At 52.2% G+C, this 26,362-nt stretch overlaps 13 protein-coding genes and 1 non-coding gene across 14 annotated transcripts; 6 read left to right on the forward strand and 8 right to left on the reverse strand.

The window, feature by feature from the left end:
- Positions 1-666: 666 nt before the first annotated feature.
- Positions 667-2,584, reverse strand: VTN00DRAFT_4154 (uncharacterized protein; the record flags this gene model as incomplete). The annotated part of the gene is made up of 2 exons (XM_069430551.1): positions 667-2,335; positions 2,418-2,584. 2 exons carry the CDS (start codon positions 2,582-2,584, stop codon positions 667-669), a joined length of 1,836 nt encoding a protein of 611 aa, XP_069289675.1.
- Positions 2,585-3,650: 1,066 nt separating this feature from the next.
- VTN00DRAFT_4155 (uncharacterized protein) lies at positions 3,651-5,226 on the forward strand (the record flags this gene model as incomplete). Its single annotated transcript, XM_069430552.1, has 2 exons — positions 3,651-3,747; positions 3,803-5,226. 2 exons carry the CDS (start codon positions 3,651-3,653, stop codon positions 5,224-5,226), a joined length of 1,521 nt encoding a protein of 506 aa, XP_069289676.1.
- An 873-nt stretch (positions 5,227-6,099) lies between these two features.
- On the reverse strand, positions 6,100-7,482 carry VTN00DRAFT_4156 (uncharacterized protein; the record flags this gene model as incomplete). The annotated part of the gene is made up of 7 exons (XM_069430553.1): positions 6,100-6,197; positions 6,302-6,416; positions 6,494-6,584; positions 6,701-6,827; positions 6,888-6,947; positions 7,022-7,161; positions 7,232-7,482. 7 exons carry the CDS (start codon positions 7,480-7,482, stop codon positions 6,100-6,102), a joined length of 882 nt encoding a protein of 293 aa, XP_069289677.1.
- Positions 7,483-8,920: 1,438 nt separating this feature from the next.
- Positions 8,921-11,219, forward strand: VTN00DRAFT_4157 (uncharacterized protein; the record flags this gene model as incomplete). The annotated part of the gene is made up of 9 exons (XM_069430554.1): positions 8,921-8,961; positions 9,146-9,284; positions 9,356-9,658; positions 9,806-10,226; positions 10,295-10,393; positions 10,478-10,559; positions 10,640-10,751; positions 10,803-10,962; positions 11,026-11,219. 9 exons carry the CDS (start codon positions 8,921-8,923, stop codon positions 11,217-11,219), a joined length of 1,551 nt encoding a protein of 516 aa, XP_069289678.1.
- A 113-nt stretch (positions 11,220-11,332) lies between these two features.
- On the forward strand, positions 11,333-11,406 carry VTN00DRAFT_t59. Its single transcript has one exon. It is a non-coding gene; the product is annotated as a tRNA-Ile (tRNA).
- Positions 11,407-11,873: 467 nt separating this feature from the next.
- Positions 11,874-12,368, reverse strand: VTN00DRAFT_4158 (uncharacterized protein; the record flags this gene model as incomplete). The annotated part of the gene is made up of 1 exon (XM_069430555.1): positions 11,874-12,368. The coding sequence occupies one exon, from the start codon at positions 12,366-12,368 to the stop codon at positions 11,874-11,876; it is 495 nt and encodes a 164-aa protein (XP_069289679.1).
- A 156-nt stretch (positions 12,369-12,524) lies between these two features.
- Positions 12,525-12,823, reverse strand: VTN00DRAFT_4159 (uncharacterized protein; the record flags this gene model as incomplete). The annotated part of the gene is made up of 2 exons (XM_069430556.1): positions 12,525-12,691; positions 12,742-12,823. The coding sequence occupies 2 exons, from the start codon at positions 12,821-12,823 to the stop codon at positions 12,525-12,527; spliced, it is 249 nt and encodes an 82-aa protein (XP_069289680.1).
- A 348-nt stretch (positions 12,824-13,171) lies between these two features.
- VTN00DRAFT_4160 (uncharacterized protein) lies at positions 13,172-15,312 on the forward strand (the record flags this gene model as incomplete). Its single annotated transcript, XM_069430558.1, has 4 exons — positions 13,172-13,325; positions 13,383-13,451; positions 13,540-14,300; positions 14,350-15,312. 4 exons carry the CDS (start codon positions 13,172-13,174, stop codon positions 15,310-15,312), a joined length of 1,947 nt encoding a protein of 648 aa, XP_069289681.1.
- Positions 15,313-15,688: 376 nt separating this feature from the next.
- Positions 15,689-17,611, reverse strand: VTN00DRAFT_4161 (uncharacterized protein; the record flags this gene model as incomplete). Its single annotated transcript, XM_069430559.1, has 6 exons — positions 15,689-15,973; positions 16,041-16,577; positions 16,652-16,809; positions 16,877-16,916; positions 16,974-17,140; positions 17,215-17,611. The coding sequence occupies 6 exons, from the start codon at positions 17,609-17,611 to the stop codon at positions 15,689-15,691; spliced, it is 1,584 nt and encodes a 527-aa protein (XP_069289682.1).
- A 1,025-nt stretch (positions 17,612-18,636) lies between these two features.
- Positions 18,637-19,731, forward strand: VTN00DRAFT_4162 (uncharacterized protein; the record flags this gene model as incomplete). Its single annotated transcript, XM_069430560.1, has 2 exons — positions 18,637-18,805; positions 18,869-19,731. The coding sequence occupies 2 exons, from the start codon at positions 18,637-18,639 to the stop codon at positions 19,729-19,731; spliced, it is 1,032 nt and encodes a 343-aa protein (XP_069289683.1).
- A 295-nt stretch (positions 19,732-20,026) lies between these two features.
- On the reverse strand, positions 20,027-21,636 carry VTN00DRAFT_4163 (mitochondrial 37S ribosomal protein mS47; the record flags this gene model as incomplete). Its single annotated transcript, XM_069430561.1, has 3 exons — positions 20,027-21,247; positions 21,302-21,463; positions 21,514-21,636. 3 exons carry the CDS (start codon positions 21,634-21,636, stop codon positions 20,027-20,029), a joined length of 1,506 nt encoding a protein of 501 aa, XP_069289684.1.
- A 462-nt stretch (positions 21,637-22,098) lies between these two features.
- On the reverse strand, positions 22,099-23,054 carry VTN00DRAFT_4164 (mitochondrial 54S ribosomal protein uL4m; the record flags this gene model as incomplete). The annotated part of the gene is made up of 2 exons (XM_069430562.1): positions 22,099-22,902; positions 22,971-23,054. The coding sequence occupies 2 exons, from the start codon at positions 23,052-23,054 to the stop codon at positions 22,099-22,101; spliced, it is 888 nt and encodes a 295-aa protein (XP_069289685.1).
- Positions 23,055-23,269: 215 nt separating this feature from the next.
- Positions 23,270-24,597, forward strand: VTN00DRAFT_4165 (uncharacterized protein; the record flags this gene model as incomplete). The annotated part of the gene is made up of 2 exons (XM_069430563.1): positions 23,270-23,819; positions 23,873-24,597. The coding sequence occupies 2 exons, from the start codon at positions 23,270-23,272 to the stop codon at positions 24,595-24,597; spliced, it is 1,275 nt and encodes a 424-aa protein (XP_069289686.1).
- Positions 24,598-24,788: 191 nt separating this feature from the next.
- On the reverse strand, positions 24,789-25,387 carry VTN00DRAFT_4166 (uncharacterized protein; the record flags this gene model as incomplete). The annotated part of the gene is made up of 2 exons (XM_069430564.1): positions 24,789-24,968; positions 25,028-25,387. 2 exons carry the CDS (start codon positions 25,385-25,387, stop codon positions 24,789-24,791), a joined length of 540 nt encoding a protein of 179 aa, XP_069289687.1.
- Positions 25,388-26,362: the final 975 nt, after the last annotated feature.

The following is a 26,362-nucleotide window of genomic DNA, read 5'->3' on the forward strand; positions in this document are numbered from 1 at the left end:
CATAGTGCCCAGGTACCCTCCAGTGGCTTCAAGATCACATGAGTGTAGAATGGCAATCCAAACCAAGACAGTACGCAGCAGGGGAGGGGGTGACGAAAGATATGGCAACCTACTGTAGGTGAACTTTCCCCGCTATCTTTCAGCACCGCCATCCCAGGCTACGCAACGTGCTCTTCCACATCAACTTGATGAGTTTCTTCCCAAGGTCAGCGGTCGCACACGAGATTTTGCCCGTAGTAGCCCTGTAGATCTCCCCGCCGCATCCGCAGAATATGCTCTCTTCATAGGTGTATCCATTGCGCATAAGGTGCTGTGCTCGAAATTTGGTCAACATATCTGACATACTGTCTATCTATCTTCAGCCGTATCTCTCTGGATTCGCGGATCCTCTCGCATCCCGCCGTCTCTAAAGTCGCTCCTAGAGCACAGGATGGCTGGATGGCTTGCTGGAGTGTGACAAATCATACCGATCTGGAAACTGACGTATGGCCAATTGCTCTATTACTTGGTCGTTATATTCGTAACCCTATTTATCTAGTCGTCTTCAAGATACTACTCATGCGGTCTGTGTGGTATTAATACGCGATTAAAGCAAAGGATGACGGGACACGACCTATAACCGGAAAACTCGGTCTCAGTCCTCCAAGGGTTCGGGTTACTTTTTTTTCAAAACTGCTTCACGACACGCTGAAACCGCGGCGGCTTCCTCATGAACTTCTCCGGATCATCCCTCGCCCCTTTCTTCCAGTAATCGTACTCCATCCACGCGTTCTCGGGCATCTGCGCCTCGGTGGCCTCGATGAACGCGCCCAGGTCGGGATTCAGCGGGATCACGCCCGTCTCGATCACGTACAGGTCCCACAGCTTCAGCAGCTGCTTGAGACGCTCGGGTTCCTTGTCCGCGAGGTCATCGACTTCACCGGGATCCGTGGCCAGGTTGTACAGCTGCCACCGCTCGGGACCTTTCGGTTTCGGGATGTATACGATCTTCCAGTCGCCGAAGCGGAGGGCCGCACGGCCGCAGGTCTCCCAGCCCTGGATGAAGTCCTTTTCGTGGATCCGGTCGGCTTTGCCGGTGGCCCAGGGGTAGAAGCTCTTCCCGCGCATGGGGACGACTTTTCGGCCCTGGTATGTCGGGGCCGGGTGGATCACGCCGGCCATGTCCAGGATCGAGGGCGCCAGGTCCATCACAGTCGCGAATTGATCCGTGATTCCTCTCGCGGATTCCGCGACGTCCACGCTCTTGGGGAACTTGGCCAGGAAGGGGACCCGGACGCCGCCCTCGGTCGTGTAGGCCTTGTACAGACGGGACGGGGCCGTCGCAGCCTGCGCCCAGCGCGGACCGTACCAGATGAAGGAGTTCCCGTTCCCCAGGTTCTCGATACTGTTGTCGTAATACTTCTGCAGATGGGGCATGACGCCGCTCTGGACCATCGGGTAGGCTTCGTATGCGGCGCCTTCGGCACCGTTGTCCGACATGAAGCACACAAAGGTGTTCTCCAGCTCGCCGATGCTCTCGAGGTAGTCGACCACCTTGCCGACGTTGGCGTCGATGCATTCGACCATGCCCGCGTAGACCTCCATCGCGGTGCAGGATTTCTTCTTCTCCTCTGGGGTGTAGTCCTTCCATTCTTTGACCTCTTCGGCCACGACGGGATGCGGCTTGACGTCCTGTGGGATCATCCCGAGTTCCTTGAGGCGCTGGAGACGCTTCTCCCGGAGGACATCAGGACCTTCGTCGTAAACGCCGCGGTAGTGGTTGATATACTCCATCGGAGCCTGCAGCGGCCAGTGTGGAGCAGTAAAGGGCAGATAGGCGAAGAACGGCCGTCCCTCTTGCTTCTGCTTGTCATTCCAGTCCCTGAGGTACTCGAGCATCTTGTCCCCGTAGCCATCGGACGAGTACCACCCGTCGGGGAGCTTCTTGACATAGTGATCGTCCTCCATGTGCAGGGCGATATAGCTCGCCTCGAGGAAAGTGGGCGTCTCATCCGGGTCCTGCAGCTGCGGCTCATATGCGTAGTGATTCGAGCATGCAGGCAGATGGGCAAACGAGCGCTCGAATCCCCGCTTGTAGGGGGATCGTTCGGGGGTCAGGCCCAGGTGCCATTTGCCGGCCATGAGGGTGTGGTAGCCCGCGTCGCGGAGGAGCTCTGGCAGCGCGACGACACGCTCATTCAGGTACCCCTCGTAACCCGGCATGCCTCGCTGGGGGGCCGTGCTCATCTGCGAGCCCTTGGGGCCGTTCTGCCCCGAGATGTTGGTCCACTCGATCAGGTTCCCCAAGCCTGCGATGTGGTGGTCTGTCCCCGTCATGATCATTGCCCGTGTTGGTCTATGGATGCCATTAGCATGGGTTTTTTTTCTCCTCCTCTACATGGTCCGCAACAGAGCGCGTTTGGGTGCTTGGAACTTACGAGCAGGCCGCTGCAGCGTGGAAGTCGGTGAACCGAATGCCGCCATTTAGGGCAAGTTTGTCGATGTTGGGGGTCCGGATCTCTCCCCCAAAGCATCCCACGTCGGAGAAGCCCAGGTCGTCGGCGACGATGACCAGGAAGTTGGGGCGTTTGGGGGCTGGAGCCATATTTCTTATGCAGTCTCTAAGAATGTATACCTTGTACCAGGGACCTCAGACTGTAAGGTAGGGGGACAGCAGCTGCAACGGGATTCAAGATCACCAGTCACTACGCCCACGACAGCTCTTGGCTTCTTTGAGACGACATGACCAGCCAAGGGCAGATCCATGTTTTATATATCTCCTGGTCTGACTCTGATCCACTCCGTTGTTGCGTGACTTCCATGCGTCCACGTCGACCTGGAAGGGAGCTAGGGCTTAGGGCTCGTCGTCGGCCGTCGGCCGTCGGCTAACCTGCGGCGGTGACGTCAGCTGATGGGGGCCGCGGGAGCCCGTGCTCTCTTAGCGCAGGCAGCTTTGTCTGCATCGGTCCATCGTGCGTCGGGCTTTTTTGGCCCTAGAGAGCTTCCCCGTGGGGTGCCATGTAGTCGAGACTGTGTCTGGACTCTGGACCAGAGATCTGTCCGGAGTACACACCAAAGTTCAAGATCTTTCCGATACCTCAATATTTACAAAGAGTATATATATATATATATATATATATGAAAAGTAAATCTATGCAACATATTACACTCCTCGCAGCCGATAAGCAACCGACGAAGAATAATAGCCAATGGCCCCGTCACGGCTCTGGCGTGATCTCCCCACCGGGTTGCATCTTGCGCCGTTCGCAGCAGCTCGGCCGTCGGCTGTCGCGACAGCGAATGACACTTCCGCTTCGGGCCAGGCCTTCTCCGCTCTCCGCCAGATCTCGATCCCGCCATGACATAACGAGCTGAAGCTCACCACGATCTTGACGGACCTCCCTGAAGTCAACTCCCTGCAATGTATCTGTTGCCCGTTTTTAACACCATCTCCCGCCCATATCGAAGAAACACGCTTCCCATCATGGTTCCATCTCCCATCTCTCGCGGATACAGCTTGAAAAGTTGGAGTTGATTCTCACTTCCCGACATGCGTTGAAAAGCCTCTGTCGACGAGACGTTCCTTTTCATTTGAATGCCCCCCGTCCGGGTGTCGGCAAGTGGGTTTTAATTGAGCCTGTTGAGCTCTGAACATATCGTCGTCTGCCAAGATGAAATCTTCCGCCCTGGCAAGTCTCCGTATATACTGGCTTGCTGTCGTTCTCTGCTGCGGAGGCATCTTGTTTGGTTACGATTCGGGCGTTATCGGTATATGCTTGTTTTGGCTACCCGTATTTCGCTATACTTGCTGACGTATTCGTAGGGGGTGTCTTGACGTTCCAGTCCTTCCAAGATGACTTTCGCTATGGGAAATCAGACAAGACCAGAGTCAGCTCGATCGCCGTGGGTATCCAGCAGGCTGGTGCCCTGGTGGGCTGTTTCGTAGTCTGGCCCGTTGCCAATCGATACGGACGGAGAATATCCATCATGGCCTGCTCCCTGATCTTCTGCATTGGAGTAATTCTCGAAGTCATCAATACCCACGCTCTTCCTGCATTCTACGTCGGTCGCGTAATCTGCGGGCTGGGCATTGGGGGGTCCTCCACCGTTATCCCTATATACATGTCTGAGATGTCTCCCAAGGAGATCCGGGGCCGACTTGGAAGCTGCTATCAGCTGATGTACACAATTGGCATCCTGATATCTTATTGGATCGACTACGGTGTAAAGTTCATGAAGGCCACACCCACCCAATGGCAGCTCCCTATTGGTCTTCAGATCGTTCCAGCAGCACTTATGGGCCTTGGTATGCTAACGCTGAAGGAGAGTGTCCGTTGGCTGGTCTTGAAGGGACACTATGACAAGGCGTGGACCAGTCTCGTGTGGATCCGTGCCAGCGGCTCAGAAGAAGTGGAGATCGAATTCTCAGAGATGCAGCAAGGCGTCGAGGATGACAGACATGCGATGGCTGGCTTCAAACTGAAAGAATTACTCGAATGGCCGAATGCCCACAGGACGCTCCTTGGGTTCGGCCTTTTCCTCGCCCAGCAATCTACCGGATCGACAGCACTCGCGTACTTTGGGCCGCAGTTCTTCTCCCTCCTCGTCGGGCCTGGAGACAAGAACCTGCTGCTGACAGGTATCTTCGGAGCAATAAAAGTCATCGCATGTCTTCTATTCGTCCTTTTCATCTCCGACAGATTCGGTCGCAGGCCACTCCTCATGGCCGGAGCCGTCTTCATGGCAGCCTGCATGATCACCACCTCCGCCGTAGTTAAGGCACACAAACCCCCGGGGAACGGAACCGTCACATCCGCCGGCGTCGCCACAGTCGCCCTTCTCTACCTCAACATCATCGCCTACAACCTATCCTGGGGCCCACTGCCGTGGCCCTGTACGTCCGAGATTTTCCCAGCCCGGATCCGCGAGCCAGGCGTCGCCTTCGGAGTCGGGTCGCAGTGGCTGTTCAACTTTGTTTGGTCGTTCAGCACGCCGTACATCATGTCCGGCATCGGATGGGGAACATTCCTCCTGTTTGGAATTCTTGACATTTTCATTTTCGGATTCGTCTTCTTCTGTGTGAGGGAGACGGCAAACAAGACGCTGGAGGAGATCAACGCCATGTTCGAACCTGTGATGGTCCACCATGTAGACGTCGAGCCTGCGAAGGATGATGATGAAAATGGAGAATCTGTTGAGCATGGTAAGGATGCCGCCCCGACAACCCATGTTGAGCACGCTACATAGAGGAGAGCGTGAATCTGAAGGCGTCTTCGTTCTCATTACCCTGCCTCCCAGTTTTTGCAGATAATTCGTTAACATTTAAGTTTTGAGTTCTAGAGCTGATACCATTCCTCCATCAGACTCAGATCTGAATGTTGATGCGCGCACGCCATCGAGTTATCTGAAGTAGCCTCGGAGAACAGGGTTTTATGAACGCTATGATGAGTATACCTAGTTGCTGTTTCCTTTTAGACGATACCTAATAGAAGAAAAATACACTCTCCGTATCCAAGCCTTAGCATACCCTATGTCTGGATGCGATCCGAACCTTATCAGACAGGTGTTCGACACTGTCCAGTGTTATCTATCTTGGAGCTTGCCCTGCCCCGCTACGAGTCATCAGACTTTTAAGTGTCTATTAGGTATGTCATCCTGGGAACCTGTGATCCATTCGATGGTCTCTGGGATACCTACCTGCCATGAGAGCTTCCAGATCCTCCCCTTTTTCCCCCCAATGGCCCTTCTTTTCTTGTTTAACACTTAATAAGAGTCGAATAATTTTATACTCAAGGTAACTTTAAGTCCATACTTGAATAAATTCATTGATTGGTTCTTCATGATACTGAACCTAGACACGAACCCTAAACATGATAGCAGGGAAAGCAGGGCGTATTAAAGACATAAAGAGAGAGAGAAGCAAGTAGATATTGTGCAATTCGATAGATAGATAGGAAATAGCCTCTGTATGGTAGAATATTAAATATAAAGTCAGAGTCATCGTATGTCAGGGGGCCACCAGCACCAGCTCAGACATACACTTGCCTGCCCTTCCCATATAAATTAGAGATAAAATAAAAACCCACCTCCACAGATAACAATAATAAGCCTAAGATAATTCTAAGTCATCGTCGCAAAACCAGGTGGGTGCGCCTCCAGCGGGGATTGCAGCCACTCGACCATGCGGCGCGCACCCTTGAGGGGGTCGAGGCCGTCAACTGAATAAAGAAAAAGACAGCCAGTAGTTAGCAATTATATCATACCATACCATATCATATTATATTCATATATTCGGGGAATAAGCGATCTTAATGGTTCATACCATATCCAATAAACGGCGGCAGTATCCCGTAACCCATCATAGACACGATCCGTTCCGGGATCTCGGGCAGACGACGGGGGTCGACGGCGAGGAATTGGTTTTCGACGGGGCGGATCTGGGTCTTGTCAGAGATTATTCTATTTATTTATTTGAAGCTGTTTGGGTTTGTATTTCTTTTTCTTCTTTACTTACGAATGGCTGGCAATACTGCACCGTCGCCGCTCGGCGCGGTTTATCGGACGTGTTCGGCCCTCCGCAGTGCCAGGTGGTGCCGAGGAAGTAGCTGGATGATTGATACCGTATCATATCAGTTTGAATAATCATTTTCTGGATGAATGAATTGAAACAGAAGCAGGAGAGGGAAGAGGGTAGTAAGTATTGGGGATTATGATTACGTACATCACGCTCCCTGCAGGACAGACCGTCGGAATCGACTCCTCCAACGTCGGCCTCCGCTTCGAGTCCCAGAGATGGCTACCGGGGACGATTCTGGTGGCGCCATTCTCGGCGGTGAAATCGTCGATGGCTGTAGGCACGCATAAAATTGGTTAACTTTCAGTTCCAGCTGCCGCTGCAGGCAACGTACCGATCATAATGGCCGTTCCCATCGGCATTCGTGGACGAGGGAGGTAGGTGAATCCGTCGTCTGAGTGCGCAAGGTAAAAATGGTCAGCAATGAATGGTATATACAAGTTTATATTAAGGCTGTTTTTTCCTTACCGTGATGGAACATCTGCGGCTTCTCGCCCGGGTTGATCTGGATCGTGCTCGTGGCCGAGAGTCCATAGCCGCGCATGAGGAAGTAGTCGTTCAGCGCGAGGATGCGGTCCATAAGGCAGTATTTATCGAACATGCGGGTCCTGCAGTGCGGCCCAGTAAGTAACATGAGCGTGGGCCAAAGATCCTGTGAAGTTTAAAAGAAAAACTGACTTGTTCAGCAGCGAATAAATCCTCACCGTATCCCTGCCCTCGAAGATATGTCGCCCCAGCTTGGGACTGTAGCCCGTCATCCGGGCGATCTCGTCGCGAAGCATCTCGATCTCCTCCATCGGGATGAGCTTCTCCATCACGACGTAGCCGTCCTTGAGGACGGCCTCGACGTCGGCCCGGTTGACCTCGTTGTCCGGCAGGTCGGGGCAGTGCGAGAAGTTGACGAGTTTCTGGAAGTATTCGTCGGACATGTTGGATGACTTCAATTTCGTATCAGTGAATGGATTATATTATGAGTAGGATAAGGATATTGTGTAAAAGGATGCAAAGTAAATCGTGAATTTCAATCTCAAAGGGAAGATAGATAAATAATAAGTCCGTTGAAAGTTAGCAAAATTACGACTGATGTCCTCCTGCACTACAGGCAATAAGTGATAGGTAGTATGTAACCTATGCACTTCGTTCTTGATATTCTGCAAGAAAGAATCTTTGCTTTCAACAGCCCTATGCAAAACACAGATATATATACCTTTTCCATTCAAGCCGGCAGAAAAACTTGAGCATAGGCGTTGGTCTCTGCGCTCCTCTCTTACCTGTCATAAATCGATCTTCAATCTAACTGCTTGCCATACGGTATGTGCGCCGATAAACCCCGCACGTTCAACAGGATGGAATGAGATGAGGTTACTTCCCCACCTGTGTGACATGTGGCCGGCTCTTGAAGAGGACTTGGTGGGATTGAAGGGAATAGAGAACGAATCAGCGGTGGAGATACAGGGCTCATATGTACATTATAGTCCTTTTTGCAATGCCGAGAGTGATAAACATGAACATGAGCAGGAACGGGAATAGGAATAACACTCAATATAGAATTAAGAAGTACCTATCATTGCCTTGCAGACCAAGTTCTCTATATACTAACCAGACCCGAAGAACAGGGACAGGGACACGGGCAAAGGCAAGGGAAGGGGAAGGGGGCCGTGGTATCCCCAGCAGCAGATCAAAGCTTGAGAAGCAAAATGTCATATCTTATGCTAGTCTGGTTTCCCCGATCAGACCTACAGTTGTTAGGAAATGCCCATCCGGCTGGACGAGAGACCAAGTGTGTCAGATAGAATCAGAACGCAGATGCAGGATCAAAACCTAGCTGCATGACTAGTATGGTGTTCTGCTATCGTCATCCACCAACTCACCAGCCCAGCATAATATGCTTCTGCCTACTGTACATACGTACCATTTTATACCTGACTACATCTGACTAATGCAATGCACCTCTGTTGAGTTCAGTAGACTTGGTCAGTAGGGGGCCTGATAAAGAGGAGGTACTGTGTACTAGTATTCATGTGCATTTGCACACCGTTAGCCCCAAAGTCAATATACCTGTCAATAGGGTCATTTAAAATCCATTAAAGAGTCCTCCAGGCCTTATTTTCCATTCTATCCTATCCTATCCTCTTCCCCTCGTGTCACTACGATAGAGAATGATAGCGTTACTAGAACAACGGTAATGGAAGTAAACAGGCAATTAATTACTTAGTAGATGAGTTGCTTTAGGCTATTATATCAAGCTTTCTGAGAAGGCTTCACAGCTATCGTCCCCAGCCAGCAGATCACACAGCAAGCCACCCAGCCAACCATGCCAGAAACGCCCCAGCAGTTTAGAGATAAAACTTAAGAGATACTTAGCCTATGCAGGCTCCACTCAGCATTGCTACTCTAAGATGTAAAAGGTGAGCCGGCGCCATTCTAAGTAGTCACCCTAGTCGTGCGATCATCGCGCGACAACCGCCGACCCCTCAGGCTTCGGTCACGCGATCAGAGCGGCCTTGCTCACCTGCGAAAACGATAAAGACAGGCTAGAACAACAAACGCCATGACATGCCTAAAGGACCATACATTGCCTCTTTCTAACAGGGGACGTAGATCCCAGAAATTCCCGGCTCGAATTCTCGGGATCTCTATCGTCTCGGTTGTCCAACTAGCAGCAGGACTGGTTCTCATCGGCTCTCTTTACCATGTTTATCGCTATCGATGGCAGGTATTATGCAAACAGGTCAGAATGCTGATATTATGCCTTCATTTTTTTTCGTGTTACCTACATTCTGCTGATTTCGAACTATGTAGGATTTATCATTATTTCAATCTCCAGAAATAGCAGTTACATCTGTAAGCCAGGTGTCAGGCTCACGTCCGCTTTCGTCTCCAGGCCTGGAGACTTTCCAGCAATGCTCCGTTGAGAACTTGCTCAGCACCGGTCTCTACTTCCTCGAGGGAGCTGTGCCAGTCTCTGTCCTGGACTATCAGAAACGCAGGAATAGATTGGCAAACGCCCTTGTAGCGGATGACATCGATGCGTTTGTCGTAGAGCCGGGGTATACATTCAAGTACTATGCCAATGTCAGTCAGCCGGAGTGGGAGGTGTGGGAGGTAGGTCATATCTAACTTACTCCTGAGCTGTCTCCCAAATTAATTTGCTGCAATATATGCTTCATGAGCGATACAAGCATACTCGAAATATCTGCAATATAAATTCTCTATTATAGATATTTTTCTTGAAAGCTAACTTCGCAAAAGCCAGAAGAACGCCCATTCCTCATGATCATACAACCATATAAAGACCCGCAAACAGGAACCATCACCTCAAACACAACATTCCTTTGTCCGTCCTTCGAGGCAGAACGAGCCCGTCTACTGAACATGCCATTCCTGAAGCCCATCCAAATCATACCGTGGGAAGAGCACTGGAACCCTTACACCACGCTGACGAAGTCTGGCATCTTCTCCAACTTAGAACGTACACCAAGGTTAATGGTCGACGAGGAAATGCGTGATTTTATCCAGAGGGGTCTTGCCGAGGACGGGGAATTCGACATCGTCGGGTTAAGGGATGGTAAGAAAGTGGAGGCGGTCAGACAGATCAAGTCGGACGAGGAGATAGCGATTCTGCGTGCTGTTAATACGGGTACGGTTGAGGCTGTGAGGCAGATGAGGAAATGTTGGTTTTCTGCTATTTAATTCTGCTCGATTATACTACAAGCTGCCTATCGTGCTGATCCTGAACAGGTCTTTATCCAGGCTTGACAGAGAGCCAAATCGCAGAAGTCCTCGATAACACCCTCCGAGCGGCTGGGATGGAGCCCTTCTTTGACATTGTCCTATTCGGTGAGTCCTCCCAGAAACATAACCGATCCTGAGAACTAGTTCGGAAAACAAGTAGTAAGAGGCATCAGCTAAAATAATGTACAGATGAGAATGCAGCCAATCCACATGGCGGCACGAACGGATCCAAGGTCCTGGAGGCAGAGACGTTTATTCTGATTGATGTTGGGTAAGGATCCACCTGTTTCATACGTTATTTCTCTCTTAATAGTTTCTCGTCCTTTCATTTAACGGGACTATACTTGCCAGAGCGCATCTCTACGGCTACTCGTCGGATATATGCCGCACGTTTTTCCCACCCTTTTTAGAGAAGCCAATAGATATGGAGAGAGCTCATCCAAAACTCAAGGAGAAACTGGAGGTGGGTCTCTTTTCGGTTCAGCAATCTGTTTCTTGCTTACATTTCAAGTAGGTCTGGGACATCGTTTTCAAAGCACAAACCCAATCCCTCAGTCAACTCCGGGCCAACAACACTGCAGCCAGCGTTGATCTTGCGGCACGAGCTGTGATTACGGACGCTGGATACGGAGATACTTTCACGCATCGCGTTGGTCATGGTATCGGCATTAAAGGTCAGTCAAATTTTCCCCTCCGACTCTTGTTACAAACTAATATGTATGCACTGCATATTGCAGCCCACGAAAGCCCTTACCTAGACAAAGGCAATATAGACACTGTTTTACAGGCCGGGATGATGTTTACCTCGGAGCCGGGCATATACCTCGTTGACAAATATGGTGTGAGACATGAAGACGTTCTGCTCGTTCAGGAGGATACCGAGCCCATCCTTATCACTGGTCGGCGAGCGATGGGGCCGTGGGATCCATAGCATATATGAGAGTAGCCGCGAGCCGATACCTCATCGAAAGTAGCTGACGCGGGTACTGAATGAGAAGTCGTGCCGGGAACAAATGATTTAATAGCCGTTTATTTATACAATCCGGTCCCGTAGCTCAGTCGGTTAGAGCGTGGTGCTAATAACGCCAAGGTCGCGAGTTCGACCCTCGTCGGGACCATCTCTCTTCGTTTCTCATTTTTGTTACATATTTTTTTATCGCTGAGATGAAGTTAGAACGTTAGAGAATTGTTGATGATGATTCCAAGGCTGTTGTTGGTGCCTGGTGTACACTTGTCTGAGTGTTGTGCGCCAAGGCGCTGCATCTTATCGATAACGGATAATAACCCTAATAGTCCACGGACCTTCACTGTGCACTAATTCTTTAATTTTTATCAGGCGTAAGGTTCTGAAAGACGTAATTTAGGTGGGCGGAAGCTTGTTGCTGTTTGGAGAGTAGGGCCTACTTTGTAGAACTGCACATCAAGCCAAGAACATCCCGAATTCTACACCACCCTTATCTGGTCAAATTGATTTTATGAGCTATCATACCATTGCATGTATCTATATGTACCCACCTTATCTCTAGAACAGATGTTCGGAGTTCCAGCCAATCACTGATGAGGGAGGGGGAGTGGAAGGTGCCATTCAAGCCCACGCAGCAGTCGTCAGTCCATACGCAATGGATTTCAGCTGCCTCTCGTCCACAGGATAACGTGGTATGAGTGATAGGACCATTTCATTAAAAGAAGGGAAGCGATGCTGAGGGTATGCACCGGCGTCCGCCCAATCAATCACCCACACACGGCCAGATTTATCCAAAATAAGAACCCGAGGGCTGATGTTCTGATGAACGAGGACAAAGCTCGTGAACTTGAAAGGTGGAACATCTTCCGGGGCTTGGCGACACCGCTTGCATATCGTGAGTTTGTGATTAAACCAGTTCTCGATTTCGGATGGGCCATTGAACGGACCGGCGCTATAATCCGTAAAGAAACTACCTCGACAAGGACCACCACCGATTGGACCAGGTTGCTTCAGCACGAGGGACTGCATCTGGTGGATGATCTGGCCAGTCTTTTGTGCTACGTCCGCTCGAGCTTCATCCCAAGTGCTTCCAGCAGTCACCAAGATTCTGGCCATCCACGTAATCCATCACAATGTATCCCTTTGCGCCGAAGTATTTGGTCTGGTCTGGAACCTGAAACGCGCGATGCACCCGAGGAGCTGGTATTTTCGATTTAGCAGCGATCAGCCGGAGCACTGCTGCCTCCGAAGGAAGGATGTTCCCGCCGCCCTTCATCGCCAGAGTCTTCGAAAGTGGGATAATTTTCGTTTCTTCGGCTCGAAAATTATGAGGGCCGAGTCCAGAAGAGTTGCAAGGAAGTCATCGGAGACATTCTCGAGGTTGACACCATCCAGTGGGAAATCCCTGTCTGAATCCTTGCTTCTAGGCTGCGCAAACCCTGTCAGCGGGGGTTAGCAAAGTGGCAAGGTCATCAGATCCCACACAAACCGACAGTTACAATAGTGAATCCTTTTGGCGTTCCACCGGGCAGGCACGTAGGTGGATTCTCCTCCAATTCCAATTCCTCCATATTGAGTTGATTGTCTTTCCAAGACACAGGTCTATATTTCTCCGAAACGTACGGTTATGATTCTCAAGGTGAATGAGTCCCTTGATTAAATGCTTCGGAAGAGGTGACGATGGCTCTGTGTACTAATTCGTGAATACAGGGCTTCTATGGCCATAGAGCAAAATATGTCAGCAGAAACCAAAGATAGGTACTGTACTTGTCTCTAAGTGCCCGATTGAACATAAACTGCGAACTTCTCCAAGTTCAAGGAACAGCGGGTGATGACGACCAGATCTCCATAATCAGCCGTTCATTTCTCGAACCAGAAACAAAAGAGACCGACGTTGTAACGGTGATGATGCACGGCGCATGCAGATGCGGGGATCAGGCACCAGGCACGAGCACGCGATCGATGCGGGGCGTGCCCTCATGTCTCTCCATCTTCAACACCTGCCATCCTTCGCAATTGCACGCGCATCCAGCACATGTGTGACCTCTGGCCGCCAGAAATGCCAATATGGAGGTATAACTCTCTTATTAATTTCTTTTAAATCCCGTCAGCTAATATCAGCATGTCCAGGGGGCGCGGGGTATGGGCAGATCAGGCCCGCGGAGGAAGACCGGCTGCTTGACCTGTCGACGCCGCAAGGTTCGATGTGATGAAACGAAACCCATCTGTGCCCACTGCACCCGTCTGAGGTTGCAATGTGTATACAAATCTAACGCAACGGTTCCAGATGGACGACGGGTCGAGAAACGAGCTCCCTCGATAGCGGCGAGCAGCGCTTCTTCGTCCGCTTCCGACCCGACGACCTTCTTCAGTACAGTACTGCAATCGGAGGAGCAGGGTCCAGAGTGCCTGCTTCCGACATTTAGCAGCGGCACGAGCAGCTATGGACAAGATCTACCCGGTGAATTCGACATGGGTAATTTCATCGGAGGAATCACGTCCGAGTTAGAACAGAGGCAGCACGGTCTGAATCTGACTAGCGAGACATCTGATCGAACCAGCCCAGCATCTTTGTCTCCGCTCCCATTCCCAGCTGAGGATGCTCATGCAAATAGAGGACGAAGTACTCTCCCTCCAGATGACACGATCAACAGCCCTCGAAGCCCAGTAGCTGCGGTGCCATCTACAGGAGCTGATTGCCCGATTCTCGACATATGGTCAGCCGCAAAGGCTACTTATGAGGAGCAATTACTGCAGCATTTCCTCGTCATCGAATCACCTCCCGCCATCTTTACCCCATTGGACGTGGAGTGGAAGTTTGTGAAAAAGCCTCTGCTAGCACTCGCACGAGAGTTCAACCCCCTCATGCAAGCCATTTACTGCTTTTCTGACATCCATAAGTCCAAGTATGAGGGGAGGGCATGGAGATCAGCACCGTTCTACTATCGGCTTGCGAGCGCGGAGATCCAATCTCGGATCATCGATGATGTCACTGAAAGCATCCTCAAAAAGGTCTTTGCGGCCGTTTTCTTGCTTATGTTTGCTGAGGTACGATCATATCCTTACTTTCTTCGGCTCTAGGCTAACTAATCTGAAGTTGATGTCCAGTCCAGACTTGAGTCGTCCAGGGAACTCCTATCTTCACACTGGATACCTCCTGCTCAAGAAGTTCTTTAATAAGACTAAATCCTGGAGAGGACATGGCCATTTACTAGTTTCTTGGATTTCTTTGCTCGACGTCAAGGCTCTTATTGCAGGCCGGGATGGCGATCCTCTTGTGGAACTGGGCGATTTGTCTGGATCTGGGAGCCAAAATCAAGTAGGTAGTCCAAATTCAGAAAAGCAAGCAACGGCTGGAGAGAAAGAAGCCGACGAGGCTTTCTCCAGTCCTAGCTTCCTGGTGTATGATGCAGTAGTTGGCCCAGCATTCCATTTCTTTGTGAATGCGCAGCAAGTCATCCGACGCATAGTCCGCATCGACCTCCACCACCGCAGCCGCGGCACCCTGAGCGACGAATTTGAAGTGCTTCAGATCGCACATAAGGTCGGAGCCGACTTGGAGAGTTTATGGAACTCCCGGCCAGCTGTGCTGGATGTATATGACCGACCAGAGGAGCTCCATGATACGCTGACACGCCCTGTCGCGGTACAGGTATGCCGGACGTTCAGGCAATACATCGCCAACTTCCTGGCCAACTTCATCTACTTGCACCGTGTTGCTTTTGCCATATATCCTCGGACGGACCGGGTCAACGGTGCCGTAGACAAGATCATACGGCTGGCAAGCGTCGAGCTGGACGGTGCAAAGTACCTGCCCGTCAGCTTCCTCTGGCCACTCTTCATCGCCGGTTTAGAGGGTTCCCTCCCGCAACGGCAGTGGATCCTGAATGAGATGCGGCGGATGGCCGAAAATGACAACATTGTCCAGCGACATCCCAACGCTGACAAAGCACTCCTGCTTCTGGAGGAGATGACGCGGCGGCAGGACGCATCCAAGGCATCTGCTGACTCAAAGTGCGTCAGGAAGGAGCTGTTTCCAGATTTCTTTATCATGATATGACGTGATATGATCTGATACAACATTGAAACGATGTGCTATGAATCGAGATTGTTTGACTGAGACCAGCTGGTATTATATATACCCGTTTGATTGTCCGGTGGTATGAATATACAGATATCTGTCTTATCGTGGTTTCCTTTGAGCGTTTCTCTTCTTATTTTGTATGGGATACAATTTTATACCTAAGTGTCGAAGTTTTGTTATTGAACTGTTCAGAGGACCCCCGTTGGCTCTTCTCTACGTTGCAGATAAACTAGATTGCGATTGCCTTTCATATCAGAGTGAGGGTGCAGTTAACAGTATAAATTATTCTATGTTCCTCAACATATACAAATTTTAAGACTGCTGACTAGGAAAATCGAAGAGGACCCGCTCCTCACACATTCATAGCATCATCAGAATCAATTCGCCTGCTGGATGCCCAAAGTTTGTCACCACCCAAACACTTCGACATGTGCAGAAGATGTCCTCTTTCCTTTCTTACATAGACAGCAAAGGAAATTGCGGCTACCACAATAGCGCCATAGCTGATGAAGACGGGATATTTGAACTGCTCCGGCCGAGGGAACACGATGGTGGAGGCAAAGGATAGAAGCTCAAAGATATTCTGCAGCGCCATTTCGGTGGAGGAAAAGCGTGCTCTGGCGTTCTCGTCCGTATTCTAAGCAAGGAAAGGAGGTAAGTGATTGTTCAAGCAGATAGGAAACCTGACGGGATCATAGACTTGCCTCCTGAACAAGAAATTGCACCGAGAGATCGAATCCCCACAGCCCAAGCCGACTCAGCGCCACGCCAACGATAAGACTAACGGCCACAAACTTAGAGCTAGGATCCAGGAACGCGAACGCCGCGGCAGCAGCGGCCAGACAGCCGAGCTGCCAGTCGATAAACCACAGTCCAGACCGCACCGGTCCGACCCTGTTCATAGCCAGCGGCGCCGCCCATGTCCCCGCCAGCTCCGAGACCACTGCCCCGATCCTCACGCAGCCTACTTCGAAGGATGTGAACCCGATGTAGAGCAGGTAGGTGACCATCTGCGTCCCGAAGGAGAGGACGGTGAGGTAGAGCATGCTCAGGGCGAAGGATGCAAGGAAGACGGGGCTGGAGAGGTATTCGCGCCAGGGAGCGGCTGCGCTTTTGAGGTAGAGGATGCATTTGCGGAATAAGGAACTTCGAGACGGCAGTTCCATATCCGGGTCGGAGACGCTCTCGTCCGTGGAAGTTGAGTCTCCCTGTCGTGCGAGTTCGGGTACGGCTTTATATACCTGATGATGGATTGTCAGCGTCTGACATTTTGAAAATTGTAGAAAAGGAAATGTGGATGTTGTCATCTACTCACCTGTGCGATGGCGACATATTCAATCAAAACCCAAGATGCATTCAATCCAAATACCGTCCAGATAGCGCCTCTCGTCGATATGCTGTCAACGAAAGAGATAAAGACGGGAGCGAAGAGCTTGCAGAAGAGATCGATGCGTCTCATGGACGCATTCAGTTCTGTAGGTGTTCTTTTTTAGCACTCAGCGCCAACGCAGTCTTCTTCAGGAGGGCTGCAAGGTCCTACCTTGTCTGGGAATATCAAGACTCTCTGAGACAACGATGACCTGATCTGAATTAGAATTGGCACAGTGATATATCCAGGGCAATGGATCTGGACATACCCAATCTCTCTCCACCGCCACGGTGTTCGCAACGGACGCCAGCTTCTCCAGACAAGCCAGCAGCGCTACAACCACGAACAAGATCGGAACAACGGGTGACCCATCGTCAGAGCCCAACAGAAGGATGAAACAGAGGCACGAAAGCGCCACGGGGATTCTCTGCCAGACTTTTGTTTTTCCGACAAATCAGTCTTTGTATAGTGCAATACGGTGAACTTCTACATGGAAGCTCCATACATACCAATCGACAACCTCAGCGCCATCAGCCTATTCAGCCGATCGACCAGCGACCCCAGCCACGAAGACAGGACCGCCACCGCGAGGGACCGCACGAGGGCGTAGACGGAGGCGTAGAGCAGCGTTCCGGAGAAGATCGACGCGAGGAACAGGACCGCGCCGAACTCGAACATACGGAAACTCCATGTCGAGAGGAAGTGCGAGATGTAGAGGCGCCTGAGAACGCCTTTCACATTTGGATTTGCATTTGATCTTCGGGATTGAGTCTGTTGGCATGCAGGAGAGTGTTCCAGTAAGCTTTGGGATGCGTCGTATGTGTCATTATCATCTGGTTCCTGGTTTTGTTGATGTTGCTGCTGCTGCTGCTGCTGCTCGTTGGGTGATTCTGGATCTTCTGACATCGTGCTTCTCTTTTTTTATTTTTCTTTCGTAGGTTCCAGACCTTCCGGTTATCCAATTGAGCAGCTCATAAAAGTCTCATTATACATAGATGTATAGATGGATGGATATACTAAAAGTTTAAAGATAATGATCGCAGGTCCCGACACCCCGGAGACTTTTCGGGCGAACGTGGTACGAGACGGAAGCTTTTTTCGAACGGACTCTGCGGGGCCTGGCCGGATCTGCGATTTGGCGGGATCGTTTTGCTCACGGAACTGCAGTTTTCCACGGATTTTTTATTCTATATTTTTGTTCTACTTGTGCTGTCCGTAAACATAGTGAGGGAGATCTCATCTTGGGATCTTTTTTTTCCCTTTTTGCCCACTCACCCCCTAATTCTATTCAGATCCATCATAGCATGACCTAGCGCCATTTCCGTCCACCTCGAACTCTACATCCCGCGATAAGATTCCTCCACTGTCTCTACCTGGTGATAGTTGAGCCTGCATGCGGGACAGGCGGGGTTTGAAGCCTCTCCCGTGTGTCAGCATGATCTGGAAGAAAAAAGTCCCAACGGACGGATGGATAGACACACAGACAATCGTCCACAAGGTCCTCACGACATCCTTTTTTACCTTCTCCTTTTCTCGTTGGGGATCTTGGCTGCGATCCGATCGCACCAGTCATGCCGTTTTGATATCTGCCCACGAGATACTGTCTGTGCTTGCGGTTGGGCCTGGTCCCGTTTCTCCACTTTGACGTTCGATGGCCGGCGGAGAGTTTGTCAACCCGCGTGGTGCCTAATAATGATAATGTGATAAAATAACGATAATAATGTTAAATAAAGGGCAGGGTTACCCCCGATCTCTAGATTTATGATATATATACCACGCTTCATACATATATACCCTAGACGCATCAATCATTCTATATACCTCTCATATGTTCCATGCAGCGCATAGCCTCAACCTCAACTCGTCTATTTAGATCAATAATCCCTAGTAGAGACTTCTCCGCAAAGCAAAGAAAGGCTACAGTTACAACCATGACTACTGCCATCCCCGCCAGATGGCACAAGCTCCTCGAGACCGAGGTCCTGCGGCGCTCGTCGCAGATCCTCGCCGTCGTCGATGGCCAGGCGCACGTCTTTGGCGGCGAGCTGAGGCCGCGCGAGCCGAGGGATAATGATGTGCATGTGTTGTCTTTGACTGGAGGTCAGTGTTATTTATTTCTTGTCTGGAGTATAGAATTTGGCATGCTGATAGATGAATGAACAGGCGCATCATCGACCCTCACCACTAAACCCGCTACACCATCCTCCCCCTCCCCATCCCCCCGCGTCGGCTCCGCCTCGACTACCCTCAACGGGAAGATCTACCTCTTCTCCGGCCGGGGCGGCGTCGCGATGGTCCCGATCGAGGAGAGAGGCGGTCTCTGGTCCTTCGACCCATCAACCTCGACCTGGTCGTTCATCGAGCCCGCCTCTTCTGCGGACTCTTCTTCCTACCCACCCGCCCGCAGCTACCACTGCATGGCCTCCGACGGTGTCGACACGATCTACCTCCACGCCGGATGCCCCGAGAAGGGCCGTCTCTCGGACCTCTGGGCCTTCCGGCTCTCGAGCCGGACGTGGACGGCCCTCGCGTCTGCGCCTGATCCACCGAGGGGAGGGACCTCGATCGCTTTCTCCCCCACCGATAGGCAGCTCTACCGGATCAATGGCTTCGACGGGAAGACCGAGCAGGGCGGGAACGTGGATGTTTATTCCCCCGAGACGGACTCTTGGACTTCGATACCGTACGAAGCTGATGGGAAGTCCGGTCCCGCGCCAAGGAGTGTGAGTGCGCTGGTGCCCGTCACGGTTGGGGGTAAGGTAAAGCTCGTGACGCTGTTCGGGGAGAGGGATCCGAGTGCCCTTGGGCATCAGGGCGCGGGGAAGATGTTGGGGGATGTGTGGGCTTTTGATGTGCAGGAGAAGAGGTGGAGGGAGGTGGATGCGAAGGGGGATGGGGATGTCAGGCCGGATCCGAGAGGGTGGTTTGCGGCGGATGTATTTGGGGATGGGGGGAAGGTTGTTGTGCAGGGCGGGTTGGGGGAGTCGAATGAGCGATTGGGGGATGTCTGGGTGCTGGAGTTCTAGGTACGATACTATACTGAAATGTATGTACATATGGAGGGATGGATGCGGAATGATTGATCTGTTATGGAGTTTGAAGGGACCAAGATAACTTGATGAATGATGATGGTTTCTTGATCGGTGTTTATAGTTGTCGGGGTGTAGTGTTCACAAAGCTTAAGCAGGTAAATTCTAGGATATGTTTCCTTAGAAATTGATGAGACATTTAGTTTCTATGCACAAGACGTAAATTCACTCTAAACAATACATGTGTATATAACATCTAAACACAGGAAACTCACATGTCGCATCAACAACCTTACTCCTCAGCCCATCGCAACCCCTCTGGCGTCTTGACCGTCCGCCGGGCCAGCACTTCTGCGACCTTCTCCCGGACGCCCTCCTTGTGGCCCCACTTGCTCACAAAGTCGTTGACCGTTTGCTTCCTCGTCAACGAGTTGTCCCGCACGAACTTCTCGATCTCCTTCTCGCTGGGCAGGGCGTAGTGCGCGTGGGGGTAGTTCTCGTAGTCGACGTCGTTGTAGAGCGGCAGCCGGCTCTCGCCAGCCGGGATCGTGAAGAACTGGTCGACAACGTCGTCCGTGACCTCGGCCAGGGTCGCGGGCTGCCACTTGGGCGTCGCCGGGGGCTTGGACATCAGGCGGGCCTTGACGCCCTCGACGAAGTCGTGGTGTCTCATGAAGTGCGAGGCGATCTGGTGCTCGCGCTGGAAGGTCTCCGCGATCGACCACTTCTTGCCCAGGCGGAGCTGGCGCAGAGTCACCCGCAACGACGTCGGGGAGCGCTGGGACAGCGTCTCCAGGGTCTTCCGCGCCCACTCCTTGGTGCTAGTCTCGCTGCTGGCCTCATTCTCGAGGGCCTTGAAGATCTCCTCCACGGTGTTGTGCTTGAAGCAGCGGTCGATCGCCTTTCGCAGGTTGCCGGCAAGGAGAATAGGCTCCTGGTCCAGCGGTGGCAGGCCGGTAGAGAACTCGGCCACGGTCTTGTTGACCAGGTCCAGACGCTCAGGGAGAGAGGCGTAGTCCTTGAACACCAGCTCCGACAGTCGCGCCGTCAGGTTGCCGAGCACGCTCGAGTCCAGGTAGTGTGTAGCGATACCAGCGTAGAAGGCCTGCACGCCCGTCAGGCGCTCCGAGGTCAGGGCCAGGTAGGTTCCGATCTCGCCGTCGAGACGCGGCAGGAAGAAAGAACCGCCAACGTCTGGGAAGAATCCAATGGTCGTCTCAGGCATGGCAAACACGGTGCGCTCAGTTGCAATCCGGAACGGGGCGTGGACGCTGAGACCGACGCCACCACCCATGGTGATGCCGTCCATCACGGAGATGAAGGGCTTGCTGTAGGTAGCAATGACATGGTCAAGCTGGTATTCGAGACCGAAGAAGTCCGCGGACTTCTGCTGGCCCTCGGGACCCTGCTCATTCTGCAGAGCCAGCGCTGCGACGTCTCCGCCGGCGCAGAGAGCTTTGCTGCCCGCGCCGGAGACGATGACGATATTGGCAAGCTGAGATTTCTCCCATTCCTGTTCCACCCCTTAGCTCATTATCCCGGAGAAGACGTTTCGAAGATTGTATACCTTTAGTCTAGGCAGGATCTTGCGGGCCATCGAGGCGTTCAAGGAATTGAGCTTCTTCGGCCGGTTGAGCTCGATGATCCGAACGCCGTAGAGGGAGTTGAACAGAACGTCATCGGGATCGTCTTCGGGCAGCTCCTTGGGGAGTTCAGGCACTGTCGACATCTGGCAGGCTGTCAGCATCCATTTCGAGAAGAAGCAGAGCTCCGACATACCCTGGCGTACCCAGCAATCGCCGGGTTGGTCACCTTTGCGCGTAGAGGCATCGCGCCTGGTGAGCGCCGTGAGAACCTGCTCAGCGGCGTGGTCACGCGGGAACAGCTCAATCGAAGCAACATCGAAGGCAAAAAAGGACGTTGACAGCTCCTCCTGGAAGGATCAAAAAGGGGAGGAGTCGGACGAGTTGCGGCGTCGCTTTCGTACGAGAAATCGAGAAGTTCTCCGCTCCGTCTGCAAGCGGTTGACCTCGGAGTTTTTTCCAGCGCTGATTTTCCTCGCCGACAGACCACCGCTTCCGAGGCGCGCGATCAGCAGCACCCGAACGTAAACTCGGTTATTCTAGAGGGCTTATCAGTCTGGCGGGGTATCTCTACTAGACTGATCTGTGTATCGTTTATCAATGTCCTGGCGATTTGCAACGCACAGACTTTCCCCGGACTCTCTACGACGAGCGAGGCGTATACTATAGAAAGAACCATGCCTCAAACAATCATACCGTATTTTCGTCTATTTCATACACAATGCTCTGAGAAGGAAAGGGGAAGATATTCCATCGCCGATTATTGTACAGTACATCGCCGTTAGTATTGGGCCTTTGCAGGCTTGTTGTTCAAGTCCCTTGAATGCTCAGCCAGGATCCTATCCAACGCCCGCTTCTCAATAATCAGTCTGCCAGTCTCCAGTAGATCCTTCACATCGACATCTGCCCGGTCCAGGATCTTCGCATGCTCTCCCACCTCCCGAACAGTGCTAAACAGGAAGTCGTCCTTGATGTCCGTGATGAGGGTCGATCTTCCGTTCTCACGTCCCCAGCCGTTCACCTTGAACATGTCTTTGATCAACCAGGGCGTAGCGTCCTCTGGGATTTCGATCTTGTTCTCGATGATAATCAGCTGGCCTCGCTTAAACCGGTAGCTCAGGGCTATCCGCCACGCCTGGTCGTAGATCTTCCGAGGCAGCCCCGTGGAGAAATCTCTGGGGTGAGGACCAAAGGCCACACCACCTCCTTTCCGGATGGGCGACTTCTTGTCTCCAACACGCGCCTGACCGGTACCCTTCTGGGGGTGCAGCTTTCTGCCACTTCCGTGCACGTCGTCTCTCCACTTCGTGCTGGCCGTACCTTGTCGCGTCTTGTCACCTTCGTAGACAATCGCACGGTGCAGAATATCCTTTCGGAGGGGCATGAGGAGGTGTTTCTGAGGGTATTCGACGAAACTGACAGGCTCCATCGAGGGGAACGAGTAGAGTGTCGCCTGGACGGGAGGGGTGTTCCATGTTGGCTTCGGGATCTCGGTGACGATCGAGTCTGCGATCGGGGTGCCCTGGGAGGTCGAGATCTGAGCCTCCGTGGCCATTGATCGTGAGAAGGACGCTGCGAAGCGTTGCTGTTTCCATCAACGTCAAGACGTTAGTATAAGACGATGTCTATCGAGCGGAGAATGGATGCCCATACCGTCATAGCCTCAGGCCCATGAAGAAGGCCGCTCGAACTGCGCGCGAGCCATCTCAGCGCCCGCACCGCACTGCTTCCGGGCATTGTGAAAAAAAAAAAAAAAAGCGCAACGATGGCTAGGAATTGCGCCTGGTTGAGGTCGACGTCGGCCCTGGGCAAGCAAAAGTTCGGAAAGCCGCAGACTTTCGGAGCGCGGCACTAGCGAGGCGAGCGCTGGCGGAGGCTCGACAAAAAAGTCCGCCCCGAACATCGTCGACGAACCCAGTTGAACATCCTCACGGCCAGCACCACCCGACGCCATGTCTCATTGCGAGCTGGCCTCACGGCCGCTGCTCCAATGTCTGCGGACAACCTATGGTAAAGGGCTTCCCGTCATCCAGCTCCAGGCGACGCGGTCCTTCCGGTCGACTGCCGCTTCTCAAGATGAGGCCCAGGCCGAAACCCAGAAGGTGCCTTTCTATAAGGCGCCCGATCCCGCTCTTGTGACGAGTCCCCGACTGGAGAAGAAGCTTTTGAAATCCGGCGTTCGTCCCATTGGATCTCGTCGACGTCGTGCGGCCTTGCAAGACTCTCCCAACATCCCCTTCGAGCAGCTGCCCTATCAATGTTTCCAGGAGGCTCGCAAGGTTCTGCTCGCAGACCGCGAGGAGAAGCTCAAACAGATCGAAACGGAGCGCGGCCGGATAGAGAGACTCCGGGCGAAGCCCGCGGAAGAGGCGGGGGGAGAAGTGTCGAAGAACTCGCGGCTGAGGGCTATGGAACTGCACCTTGAACGTCTCAAGATCCTCGCCGACATCAATGACCCGATGGTCAAGAAGAGGTTTGAAGATGGGCAAGGTAGCATCGCTTGTGAATTTTCCTCGTCTACGTTGTATGCGCGAGTACTGATGAGATGTACGCAGGGGACATGAACAAGCCTATCTACCGGTATCTGGCGGACTGCAAATGGAGAGAGTACCGCCGCCTGATCATCGTCCAGCGGATCACGCAGATGAAAGTCATCCCTGACGTCCTTCCTCACTGCGATCCGATCGTCGATGTCAAGCTCTACTTTGGCCGGCGCAGCGTCCAGCCTGGAGAGTTTGTGAACTCCCGTGTCAGTGTGACGACGCCGAAGCTCAACATTCAGTCCTTTGAGCGTGGTGAGAAGCTGGTGACTATTGCCGTCGTCGACCCCGATGTTCCAAACGTCGAGAAGAATGGCTTCGACTACAAATGCCACTACCTGGCGGTTAATGTTCCCATCTCGCCCACCAACACGCGCGTCGACCTTTCGAAGCTTTCGGAGGAGTCCCAGGTGGTCCTGCCTTGGCTCCCCCCGATTGCGCAGAAGGGAAGCCCGTACCACCGGCTTTCCCTCTTCGTCATGGAGCAGAAGGATTCGAAGCCCCTGGACTTCGCGGCTGTGAAGGAGAAGGAGACGAGCCGGGATGACCTCCGCCTTCGCACTCTCCAGGCCAGATACCATCTCAAGCCCATTGGTGCGCACCTGTTCAGGACCCAGTGGGATGATGGAACGGAAGAAGTTATGAAGCAGATCGGATTTGAAGGTGCTGATTTGGAGCTTCGGAGGAAGAGGGTTGAGCCTCTGCCATACAAGAGAAGGAACCCGTCGACGTTCAGATGATTCATTTGTCCTGGTCGGACATTATGGTCTCATTTTGCATGCGATAAATGTACTGTACAACTGATATGTATGAATATACACCCCATTTTTTCCCTTCAATACTCCTGACGCCTTTCCGAGACCACTCTATCCCTGTAAAATTTCACATCATATCATACACTTCACCGCTCCCGACAAGTATGCACAAGATCCTATTCCTCCTCAAATTGGGCAGGTTGCAGAGTATTTTTGACCCATTCGATTTTCGAGGGCGGCCAGACGCGAGCAATAATCTTTCCATTGACCAGGCCCAAAGGCACGGGCCCATAGTTTCTGGAATCTCTCGACCAGGGAAGATTGTCTCCGGCGAGGTAGACATGGCCCTCAGGAACCTGAATTTCACACCTCAATTAGCTTGTGAGTTACAAGCCACTAGGGGCGCTTCTTTCACCTGTATCATCTCCTGCTGCGTCCCGACCTCGGTGCTGAAGGCCGGGTCCTTGCACACAAAATCGCCCGGCATCCCCAGCACCCTCTTCGCGCCATTGACCCCCAGGAACGTCGGATGGTAGAACCGCACCACGTCCCCCACCTCGATGCCCTTCCCGTGCTTGTGCAGCCTCGACACCAGGAGGTAGTCGCCCCGGACGCTGAAGGTGGGGTACATGGAGGGCCCCTCGGCCAGCTGCACGGTGAAGAGGTGTTCGGTGATCAGTGTGAAAGCGCAGAAGACGCCCAGGCCGTTGAGGCCGAGGCGGAACATGGCACCGGGCGTCGTGCGCCTCAGGCCTTGTCGCAATAGGCGCTCCATTTGAGGGGGGCGCAATTGGAGCTGGCGGTTCTGGTATGTATTATTCAGGGCTTGAGCTTCGGCCGGAGCTCTGCGGTGTTTCGGAGGTCCGAGTCGCGCCGGAGTATTGGTCACGTGGGGTCTTTCGCTAGTTTAAATTTTTCCCTTTCGTCTCTTGCTTCGCTCCGTGAGTTGTCTTCTTGATATGCACACAGATGGACGACGCGATTTGTAACTACGCCAGGCGTTTTGTGACTAATTCTACAGTTAGCTACTCAACATCTGGAGTTACTTATCGTTTGGCATAATGACTACGCCATTCTTGAATGCCTTTTACTGAGTGCCTGTTGAGCTGCTAGAACCTAGCTGGTTCTCGAGATGTTCGCATCATGATGCCATATCTCATTGAATATATTGCTCGCAACGAATGTCAAGTCACGATTCCTTGTCTATTCGCGACGAGTCTCTCGGCGGCAGAGGCACCTTAATGCAAACCGATTCTAATGTCGAGTTTTTTTCCCTTCCTTCCCTTCCCGTTCCATTTATACCTTCAGCATACCGACATTCCCAAAACACAAACGCTTCTAAAAAAACGCTAGAGCTTGTCGTCTCCGAAATAAAACACCAGGACGTGCAAGTGTGGACAGAGAAGCAAGATCAACATCATACGTCTCGATTACACCCACGAGATATCCCCGAACAACACCCTCGACTTTTACCCCATTTAACTATGGGACTGGGAAGCTGAGAGGTTGTGGGTGGGAGACATGCTCTTGATAGATAGGTAGATAGGTGGATACTTAAATATGCAGTCATTTATGATGGGCATTATTTTGTCTTCTGTAAAAGTAATGTGCGTAGATAGTTCTGTAAGTTGGGGGGGGATTAATGCCAGAAAAGGCGTCGCTTCCCCCTCGCGTGACAGTTCGGCTTTGCTGCTTTTTGAGCCCAGCTTTACACGATCGTCCCCTTAAGAAAGGTGAACGTAAAGTTTAA

Source organism: Thermoascus crustaceus (assembly GCF_041956765.1).
Source record: "Thermoascus crustaceus strain CBS 181.67 unplaced genomic scaffold VTN00scaffold_2, whole genome shotgun sequence".
NCBI classification, from domain to species: Eukaryota; Fungi; Ascomycota; class Eurotiomycetes; order Eurotiales; family Thermoascaceae; genus Thermoascus; species Thermoascus crustaceus.